This window comes from Salmo salar, chromosome ssa13 (assembly GCF_905237065.1).
Source record: "Salmo salar chromosome ssa13, Ssal_v3.1, whole genome shotgun sequence".
Taxonomy (NCBI): domain Eukaryota; kingdom Metazoa; phylum Chordata; class Actinopteri; order Salmoniformes; family Salmonidae; genus Salmo; species Salmo salar.
Genome location: NC_059454.1, coordinates 88347416 through 88358415, shown reverse-complemented (window position 1 = coordinate 88358415; position 11000 = coordinate 88347416). Strand labels below are relative to the sequence as shown.

General features: G+C 40.6%; 1 protein-coding gene across 2 annotated transcripts; it reads left to right on the top strand.

Moving 5' to 3' along the window:
• The first annotated feature begins 279 nt into the window (after positions 1 to 279).
• On the top strand, positions 280 to 8779 carry LOC106568088 (T-box transcription factor TBX2b). Of its 2 annotated transcripts, none has more exons than XM_014138112.2 (7): positions 280 to 1082; positions 1583 to 1850; positions 3280 to 3426; positions 4234 to 4310; positions 4506 to 4678; positions 6105 to 6703; positions 7482 to 8779. In XM_014138112.2, exons 1-7 carry the CDS (start codon positions 721 to 723, stop codon positions 7911 to 7913), a joined length of 2058 nt encoding a protein of 685 aa, XP_013993587.1. In that variant the 5' UTR covers positions 280 to 720; the 3' UTR covers positions 7914 to 8779. The 2 variants fall into 2 exon arrangements, with proteins under 2 accessions (XP_013993587.1, XP_013993586.1); XM_014138111.2 differs by having other exon boundaries at positions 4494 to 4678.
• Positions 8780 to 11000: the final 2221 nt, after the last annotated feature.

Here is an 11000-nt window from a genome sequence, read left to right as displayed (position 1 = left end):
TGAAGGCTTCACAAAACGACTCAACAGACGGAGGATCCTTCCTCTTCACCAGCCATGCAGCAAAAGCCAGCTGGTGTTCCATTCGAAGTTTGGGGGAGGGATTTCCAGATCTTTACTCAGTCATTGGTTCATATTTTATTCTATTAACATGTTTTCTTACTGCTAATGCTTCCGACACCTTTTAGCCCCCCCTACCGATCTTGGCCGAAGCTGTCGAAACCACGCCTATAGAGCTCCACAATTGGTCCACAAAGCGTAAAATCGGCAATCAAGCGGGCTTGGTTCATTAGTGTCGGGACCCAGGGAGGAGGGACATGTTAGACAGTCACAATTCCAAAGTGGTCAGAGCAAGACCTCTCAATTCGAACTCAGTACATAGAACTATATCAGAGTAAAGAGTGATTTTATTTTTCCGAAAGTTACTTGAGTGGATAAGAAGTGAAGCCCAGCTCTGCTCTCGAAGTGCCGATGCCGTCTCTTTGACGGATATTATCACGGTGCTGTGTGGGAACAGAGCATCAGGAGTAGCAGTGCACTCATTTCCTCCCTCGGTCTGTTGGAGACGTCTGAGACCCATTCGCTCTTGGTTACGCACGCGAAACTACTTTTATATTTCTGCTCAAATACGACATCTGTCTTTTGGATACACACACTAATACTTCTACTGAGAGTGGACATAATATCATATAATAATTTGACATCGATTTTTTGGATGCACCGATGAGAGATCCAGTTTACACAGGGACTGCCATGGCTTATCACCCTTTCCACGCTCACCGGCCGGCCGACTTTCCTATGTCAGCCTTCCTTGCAGCTGCACAGCCTTCCTTCTTTCATGGACTTACGCTGTCTCACGGCGCTCTTTCCAAACCCCTATCCGACCATGCTCTCTCTGGAGCCGCGGAAGCGGGACTCCACGCGGCTTTGGGTCATCACCACCAAGCGGCTCATCTCCGCTCCCTCAAGAGCTTGGAGCCGGAGGAAGAGGTGGAGGACGACCCAAAAGTCACTCTGGAGGCCAAGGATTTATGGGACCAATTTCACAAAATAGGAACCGAGATGGTTATTACGAAATCAGGAAGGTAGGGACCTTTATTTACTGTTACGTGTGCATATTATAGGCGATCTTATAATCATGCACTGCCGCGTAAGTTAATTTTATTAGGAAATGGTCATAAATGTCAAACGATAGTCATATTCTCGATCAAGTAATAGTAATCCGAAAGGTGGTGTCGCTTTACATATATATACATATATACATATATATGAGTGATGTAGTATATATATATATATTGTATAAACACTAGGCTATGGCATAGTGTTTTTATATTGGGCCTATAGAGGTAGGCCTAACATGAGAAATAGACTAATTACCAAATTCAATCAATCAATCAACCAATGCATTCATGTGTCGAAACAAATGTGTTTGAAGACGGAAAATGTTAAGTGGTTTGGTTAGGTTGTAGAACTTTTGTGCTGAATTCAAAGACGTAGACTTAGAAATCTTGGGGTAGCCTACATACCGCTTTGTTTCCTCAGTGTTTTTGATCATCTTTATCACTCTCGTTTTACTCTATTGCAGGAGGATGTTTCCCCCATTCAAAGTTCGCGTCAATGGCGTTGATAAGAAAGCCAAGTATATCCTCCTTATGGATATAGTCTCTGCTGACGACTGCCGCTACAAGTTCCACAACTCGCGTTGGATGGTAGCTGGGAAAGCCGACCCGGAGATGCCCAAACGAATGTATATCCATCCGGACAGCCCTGCCACAGGAGAGCAGTGGATGGCGAAGCCTGTTGCTTTTAATAAACTGAAGTTGACGAATAATATATCAGACAAGCATGGATTTGTAAGTATTTTGTTGATTTAATTTGATGATGTGTCGATGAAAGATATGAATTAGGAATTTTAGTAAAACTAACCTCGGCTATTGAAAAGGGTTCAATGGTGATATTCCTATCAGGCCATGTTGTAGACGCAATCAATCAAAGCATATTATAATGACGTACAGTATGCCTAGAATTGTACATATGTAATGTCGTTGGAGGGTATACCATCAGTTGATCCGTTTTTTAACCTTTATTGATAAACAGCAACAATGCCTAGAATATCACACAAATATGTGTAGCACTGTATTAATCCACCATGCATCTCCAAAATACGTTTTAAGGCTCAACAACAGTGGTTGAGATATTATTTATTGTTTTTAAAAGTATTACATTCGTGGTATGTTTTGGTGCGTGTCAAAGTATGGGAAAAAGTCAAGTATAGCGTAGAACCAGGTCAAAGACAAGAGGACAGACTTTTTCTATCTCTTGTGTTGATTTTGTGAGCCTCTTCAGGCGACCTTATGCGTCTAGTTCAACCTTTTTAAGTACGACGCTATGCATTGAGCTCAAGAGGAAAATGCATAGATGTTTGATCCCAACGTGTTTCATTTCAGTGCAATTTGGACAGTAATATTGCAAGAAGGACACGTGGAAATGTTAGCAGATACTCGCTCAATGCTTACATGCAAGAGCAATAACAACTAAGTATCCCAAATGCTTTCCAATGGGTTATTTCCCATGTCGCCATATAGGCCAGTGTTTTGAATATGATTTGAAAAGAGTTTTGATTTTACGGTATTGTGATAAAGTCATTCAGTTATTGATGCCTGCTATTGTCGTTTTTCTCATGTCTAGTGCAGGTTATGCAAATCCAAATTATGCAAGCGTTACAAGAGCTGTTAATTGCGTAACCATGTTTAGGCTATGCCTTTATGAAAAGTTATTGACACATTTTCAGATATATGTTGCAAATGCTGTAAAACATTTTAGAAAAGTTTATATAAATGCATAATCCCACGTATCCGTGTTATATAGGCCTGGCAACATGTAATAACAACAGCAATAGGCGAATGATAAGGCATAATCATAATTGTGATACATTCTTACAAATAACAAGTTCCACAATAGAAGCAGGATGGTAGACACATACTCGGCCCCAATGCAAAACATTCTGTCAGTCTTCATTGTCAGTAGGCTTATAAACGCTCGAAATAGTTGACCAACTTTTGTCATAGGCCTACGTTTGTTAAGTAAAATCATGGTTTAAGGAAATCATCGGCCTTAACAAATTAATAATGCAATATTAAACACAGTGTGTGTCTTTCTTTAGTGGGATGTATACATTTCCTGCCATAACACAATAATATATTGGCATCATCTCAGTTCAAACCAAAACGTGTATCACCATGTTCACCTTATAACATATTTTTTGTTTCTTTGCATTCTCAGACTATCCTGAATTCGATGCATAAATACCAACCCAGGTTTCATATCGTGAGGGCCAACGACATTCTGAAGCTCCCTTACAGCACCTTCCGCACATATGTTTTTCCAGAGACAGATTTTATCGGTGTCACTGCATATCAGAATGATAAGGTAAGCTTCACTAGAAAGTGTGTGTGTGCGTGTTGTTTCATGGTTTCACAGTTGTATAAGTTCTCAAAAATCGAAATATAATGGGGATATCATATGTTTTAAACATTTGAACCAGTCAGTTATCTGGACTTCGTTGGAATTTTTACTTAATAACCTATATTATGTTGATGTTAATTAGAGTACATGTTGAAGTGGCCTCGTGGCTTGATGGTAGGCTTGTGTAAAGTTTATGATACAGATTCACAATCGATTAGAAGGCACTTATCTTCACAATGTCCTCAGGCTACTGCATGGAGACTCCAAAGGCAAAGCATGAACACAGCTTGGAAAGACTCAAAAGGACAGACGAAAATGAATATATGAACGGATAGTATTGTTCCTAAATGAAAAAGGCCACTTAGGCCAGTGTAGGTGTGCAATGAAGGATTAAAAAGTAGCATTCAGTATTTGAGAAAATTATATAAGCATATACTAGTCGAAATATTAGGCATATAACTTTCCTTTAAGAAGAAATATGAATAATTGATCAGCTTTAGTAATTACACGTCATCAAGAGAGAGATGCTTGTCTGGCCTCTCCAGAGTGCACGAGCTAACAATCGCAGCAGTCCCCAGCACCATACACTTGCTATTGTCCCTTACAATTATTATTCCATCAATAACGCTTGTTGAATCAATGGCATTAGTATTATTAGTGGTAGTAGGCCAAGCAATTTAAGAATAGATCCATGGTGCTATTCCATGTAATGCATTTTCCTATTTTAAAGATACCATTGTTGATTGCCGTGCACTCTCGTTTTCTGTACAGATCACACAGCTCAAAATTGATCACAACCCCTTTGCCAAAGGGTTCAGAGACACGGGAAATGGACGACGAGAAAAGAGGTATATTATTTTCTTCGATATTGAATTGAGAAAAATATGACCCTGAAAATATGATCATGAGTTGAAAATAAATGTCTCATTGGGACAACACTAATTAGCAGATCGAGCAATACTGTGTAGTATACTGCTTGCATGATCAAAACTGATTCGATCACACAATACAGATGCATTAACTAATCTCAGTTCGGTCTGCAGGAAGCAGTTAACCCTTCCATCGCTGCGCATGTATGAGAACCGGGACCTCAAAGGGGACCGGGACTGTGCCGACTCCGATGACTCCTCCTGTGAACAAACCACTGGAAGGGACTCGGTTCATTCTACGCTGGGACCTGTTACCAGTCCACTGAGGTTTAACCGAACCAGTCGAGGTAAGTCTTCTCATTAAGCATGTGTTTTCATTCATTTGCATGTCCACTAATTGGTCCTTTTGAAGATGCCAGTAATTTAATAAAGTTTGATAAATAAAAAATGGGCAAAAACCAGAAGGTATGTTGTTATTATGTGTCATTAAGCTGAGCAGAATGTTTTCTGGGTGATTTACAATTGGATGAGAGAGAAAAAATAACTATATTTGTTAGAGAAGATAAGAAGAAAAAAGAACAGAGGATAAATGGAGAAATCTGCGTGCTGTGTGATCTTAGTTGCGATAGGCTATTGGTTTAGGGACAAGTTATAAACCTTCGGTAGAACAGGAATAACAATAGCATACAGGATTATGTCTTTATCCATAGTATACTATTTCACATATCCAGGGGCACAACTTTGGTTTTAGAAGTACGTGTACCCCTCCGAGAGGTCGGGTAGGCCGTTTGGAGTGTTTATCCCACTGAATTAAAAAAATATATATGTTTTGTCCCCCCCACTTCTAAAACCAAAGTTGTGCCCCTGGATATGTGAAATAGTATACTATGGATAAAGACATAATCCTGTATGCTATTGTTATTCCTGTTCTACCGAAGGTTTATAACTTGTCCCTAAACCAATAGCCTATCTCAACTAAGATCACACAGCACGCAGATTTCTCCATTTATCCTCTGTTCTTTTTTCTTCTTATCTTCTCTAACAAATATAGTTATTTTTTCTCTCTCATCCAATTGTAAATCACCTGCAGAGTCTGGCTCCATCGCATGGTCCTAAAGCAAACCATTGCCTCGTTTTGTATCACATTCCAATAATAAAATTGGGAGGGATAAAATGAAATTTCAGAATGTGTGGGGGGGGGGGATCCCCTGTCCCCAGTGAAAGTTGCGCCCCTGCACGTATCCATTGCTCTATAAAACATGTAGGCTAGGCCTCATGCATCAGTGTGACAAATGCGCCATCTACTGACAGGTTCATAAAACATTCAGTCCCTTGATTACTGTAGTATGTAAGGTATTCAGATCTTTATTCGATAGTTACGCATTAGATAAGCAACCAAGCACTAAACGATGGCCTAGTTCAACTGCGGAAGCTTTATAGAACGACTTTAAACAAAACATATACCAATCTTACCAATGAACCATGCATTTGTATGCGCAGAAGAGAAGTGGTTAGGAAATGAATGTTAACACTAAATCACGACTCCTTCCTTGAAATAATATATAAGGTAATGCCACGCATGTGCTGGTTGTGATTTTAAATGGTTGTAGCACACTGGAAGCTATGCCCAGGCTACTCACATAGCCTATAGTTATTTTTGCTTTGTGTCATATGGGTAGCCTATAAATTACTGTAGGGGTTTTAATCACATTATGTTATTTTCTATAATTTCATTTCAATATTTTAATGGAATTGTGGATTCATGTTTTACAGACGACAAGAACTGCACTGATAGCGATCAGGAGCTTGACCCACAAGAGGAGCGCTCCATCGCAGCCAGCAGCCCCCGGCCTGAACCAACCTCTCCTTTCAGTCCTAAAGGCGATGACAGCGTGAGAGATAGGACGCTGCTGGAAAAGAAGAGCGACTACCTGGATTCAAGGAAAGAGAGCGACTCTGTGTTCAGTATTCGAAATCTTGAAAAGGACAAGTTAGATCATAAGCACCGCAAAGAGACTGAACCTACAAAGAACGACACGGAAAGTGGGGGCATCAGTGGGGTGAACGATGGGTTTTCTCCTCTGATGGTACAGACGGAGAGCCCATCACACTTCAGCGCGAGTCACCTGCAGAGTCTGGCCCTTTCCGGTTTGCACAGTCAACAGTTCTTTAACCCTTTGAATATGGGACAAATGTTGTTCCACCCCGGACAGTTTTCGATGGCACCAGGGGCATTCTCCAACATGGGTATGGGGCATCTGTTGGCCTCTATGTCCGGAGCTAATGGCCTGGAAAACGGAGGTCTCTCCTCTCAAAGTGCGGGCCCTAGTCCCTTCCCGTTCCACCTGTCACAGCACATGCTAGCGTCTCAGGTAAACATTTACTTCAACTCTAATATAGGCTACAGAGGCTACATATTGGCCTAATAATAGTAATGTCCTCTTAACTACGAATTAGCCTACATTATGTGGCCTATGTCAATCAAATCAATCAAATGTATTTATAAAGCCCTTCTTACATCAGCTGATGTCACAAAGTGCTGTACAGAAACCAAACCTAAAACCCCAAACAGCAAGCAATGCAGGTGTAGAAGCACATTCATTTTAATTGTACTTTTTTTTAATTCAGTTGGATAAACACTCCAAACCACCTACAGACCTCTCAGAGGCTACACATTCCAATAATACAACTGGTGGGATAAACACTATAGTCTATTTCTATACGTTTTCCTGCACAAACTTCTGCAAATAAAACATATTTTTAGAATCACTTTCAAGTGCATTCATAATAAATTATTTCAGTAATCCTATGATACATTTAATGTAGATTTATGACTATATAGTTTCACTAGAGAATGACTAAAGGCTACTTTATTGGGCTATTAAAAACAGAATTGGGATCTTGTGCATGCCTTTTTCGATTTAATTGAGAACATGATAATATACTTTTTCATTATGAATAGATATAGGCCTACTTTTTGTAATCGTATTAGATGAGAATATTTTAATAGCCCATACCACAGTTGTCGTCTAAACAGCAGAGACAGAGAGACAAAAATGCAACTACGAATCCAAGAAGTACGACAGGCCTGGAATTCTGTTTGTATAGCATTTGTACATGTATAATAACGCCATTATTTTTTCAACACAGGGAATTTCGATTCCACCTTTTGGAGGATTGTTCCCGTATCCATACAACTACATGGCAGCTGCTGCTGCGGCCTCGGCCCTCCCCAACTGCACCGCAGCCTCCACATTGGGCAGAAACCATTTCCTCACCACCTCCCGACAACGGCTGCGATTCAACCCTTATCAGATGCCCACGTCTGTTCCTCCAAGCACTAACCTGCTCACCACAGGGCTGCCGGGCAGTTTAAACGCAGCATCCGACCTGTCCAAATCAGGCAGCAGAGAAACAAGTCCTGTATCCGAGCACCACAGCCAGAAAGCGTCCAGTCAGAGGACGGAATCCCCCAAGACGTCTGTGAAGGATTCCACTAACGAACTGATAAATATACAGAGGCTGGTCAGAGGACTGGAAAAACACAGACAAATGTCTCCTGCCATTGACTCTCAAAAGTGACGAAAACCACCTGTTTAATCAAGGTGTCTTTGACGTCATTATGTCGGGTTATATACACAGTTGTGCTGAGAGTTAGATGGGCGGGTGATGTGGGCTGAAGAAGTGACCAACAAGGAAGTTCATCAAATGAGATACAATATTGGTGATATAGATCCCTTGTTTTAACGTCAGTGAATAACTGTGTATGGAGAACATCTAGGCCCCTGAAGGAAACATATGGTGTTGGGGCGGTTCGGTAGGCTATTGATAAGGAAAAAGCTACATCCCAAAAATACATTACAATAGATGTCAAAACGGATGGAAAGTGAGACGCCCGGTTAAACTGATTTCTGAAGCTGTTTTGGAAAAACGTTCGTAACTCATAATATGAACGATTGTATCTGATTGAATTATTTATGTTTCCAAGATCCTGTAAGTATCAAATAATACGCAACTTGTTATTAATTTATTCAAATCTGTACATTGGCGTGTATATACTACTTAGATTTCAACTTGTTGCATTTATAATTTCCCTTTTTACATGGAAATATAGGCTATTGTACATTAACACTATTTAGCGCTTGTTGTTACGAAACCGAATGAGTTTCAAATGTTTATGATGCATTGCTGTTTATCCTGCCAGTGAGATGATATATGAAGGAAATGCGTGCCACCTGCATACCTTTTTCATATGCTGTTGATGAAACATTGTTTTGCGATATAACGCGCAGCACTGTGCAATTGGCAGGGAAAACTCAGGTTTCTTTTTCACCAGCACTGAAGACTATCAGAGGTAGCTGAATTGGCATCTTTTGTGCTGGTTTATTCGGGTAAATTAATATGCTTTTGTGGAGTTCCTCACACTTTAAATAAAAATGTGTCCTTCAGATGTTGTTTTGTATCATTTACTTTATTTGATTTGTGTATTGTTGAGCTTGCCTCGTGAAATAAGATATTTGAAAGTCTCGATTCAATTAAAACGTAATGCCTTACAGGCTCTGTTCCTTGATAATGAGAGCAAATATAATTTTTCTTTCAACAGTTTCTGCATGTAGAAATCCAATATTTTCTTTAAAAGCATAGTGTCAACGGAAAGGCATAGCTCAATTTCGTTATCTTTCAATAGTGTTGACAACCATAACTGCAATAGTCTATCAAAGCGAACTTCTGACAAAATATAGAGTTTAAGTTGCTTATGATAAGATTGTGCAATTAGTTCGTTTAAACAATATTTATAGTTTTTGGAAGAATAAAAAATATGTTGATATAATTTTTTAAATTTTATATTATGCCTGTTATGAGTTAGCCTAGGCAATAGATCTACACTATTGTCTAGGCTTGATGTGCATTCCTGGCACAGGAAGATGGTGGCACCTTAATTGGGGAAAACGGGCTCATGGTAATGGCTGGAACAGAATAGGTGGAGTGGTATCAAACACATCAAACAAATGGTTCCCATGTGTTTGATGCCATCCATTCACTCCGTTCCAGCGATTATTATGAGCCGCCCTCCCCTCAGTAGCCTCTTCTGATTCCCGGTAATACACTTCTGTCCCCGGTGGTCGGTTCATACATAAAGCATCCTCCATTAAGACTGCAAAGGCATAATTTTCCTCCTTAATTAGCTGTAATGGTGAGAAGGTGGGAAAAAACGGGGGAAATATGCATACTTTCTTTATAAAACACACTTTTCCACCACTATGCTAGAGTGGCAAATGCCTAGGAACACTACTTACTGATGTGATGATAACAATGCAGACAAACATTATTTTAATTGAGGGTAATTGAGGGTATCACCATTTTTTGAGGGTATCACCCCTGTGTTCCGCTAGGGGTAATCAACAGACTGCTGCAACCTGATTGGCTGAACGCGATATGCAATTTCATGAATATTCATAGTCTCGACATAAAACGATCGGAGCCTTTTTGAGTGCGTGACGTCACAGATGTTCCACAGAGCCTTCTCTTTATCTAGCTCGTGCCACCAGCATGAGCAGTTAGCACCAACCGAATGACTTGAGAAACTCAGCTTCATCTTGATCACTAAATTAATTGGGAAATGAATAAAAGTCTAACCAGCTAGCTAGCAATATATTTTAGTTGAATTGTCCAATCATTAAAAAAAACGAGCCAACTAATTGTTATTCGTACCTTTCCACAAATGGTCTGGTATGTGTTGCTTGATATGAGCATGTTAAACCAAATGTATCAAAGAATAGGTCATGCGTCCACGATTAGTTAGTTTTAGGTGACAAGCCACATTTCTTCAGCTTCCTGAGGTTGAAGAGGCGCTGTTGCGCCTTCTTCACCACACTGTCTGTGTGGGTGGACCATTTCAATTTGTCAGTGATGTGTATGCCAAGGAACTTGAAGCTTTCCACCTTCTCCACTGCGGTCCCGTCGATGTGGATAAGGGGGAGCTCCCTCTGCTGTTTCCTGAAGTCCACGATCATCTTCTTTGTTTTGTTCACGTTGAGTGAGAGGTTGTTTTCCAGACACCACACTCCGAGTGCCCTCACTCCCTCCTTGTAGGCTGTCTCTTTGTTGTTGGTAATCAAGCCCGCTACTGTTGTGTCGTCTGCAAACTTGATGATTGAGTTGGAGGCGGGCAACGCAGTCATTGGTGAACAGGGAGTACAGGAGGGGGCTTAGCACGCTGTCACGCCCTGACCTTAGAGAGACATTTATTTTCCTCTAGTTTGGTTAGGTCAGGGTGGGATGTGGGGTGGGCAATCTAGTTTGTCTATTTCTTTGTGTTGAGCCGAGTATGGATCCTAATCAGAGGCAGCTGTCTATCATTGTCTCTGATTACGAATCATACTTAGGAAGCCTTTTTTTCCACCTTTAGTTGTGAGATCTTGTTTTTGTGTAGCTGCCTTTGAGCAGCCCCAGAACGTCACGTTTTCGTTGTTCTCCTGTTTTGTTGTTTCGGTGAGTTTCATTTTCATTAAAAAACATGTGGAATTCCATGCACGCTGCGCCTTGGTTTATTTATGATCGGGAGTTCGAAGATAGCGATCGTGACAGAAGATCCCACCACAAGAAAGCCAAGCAAAGTGCGCTTACTGGGAAGACGAGTTGGACCGGGGAGAACCAACATCGAGGGAA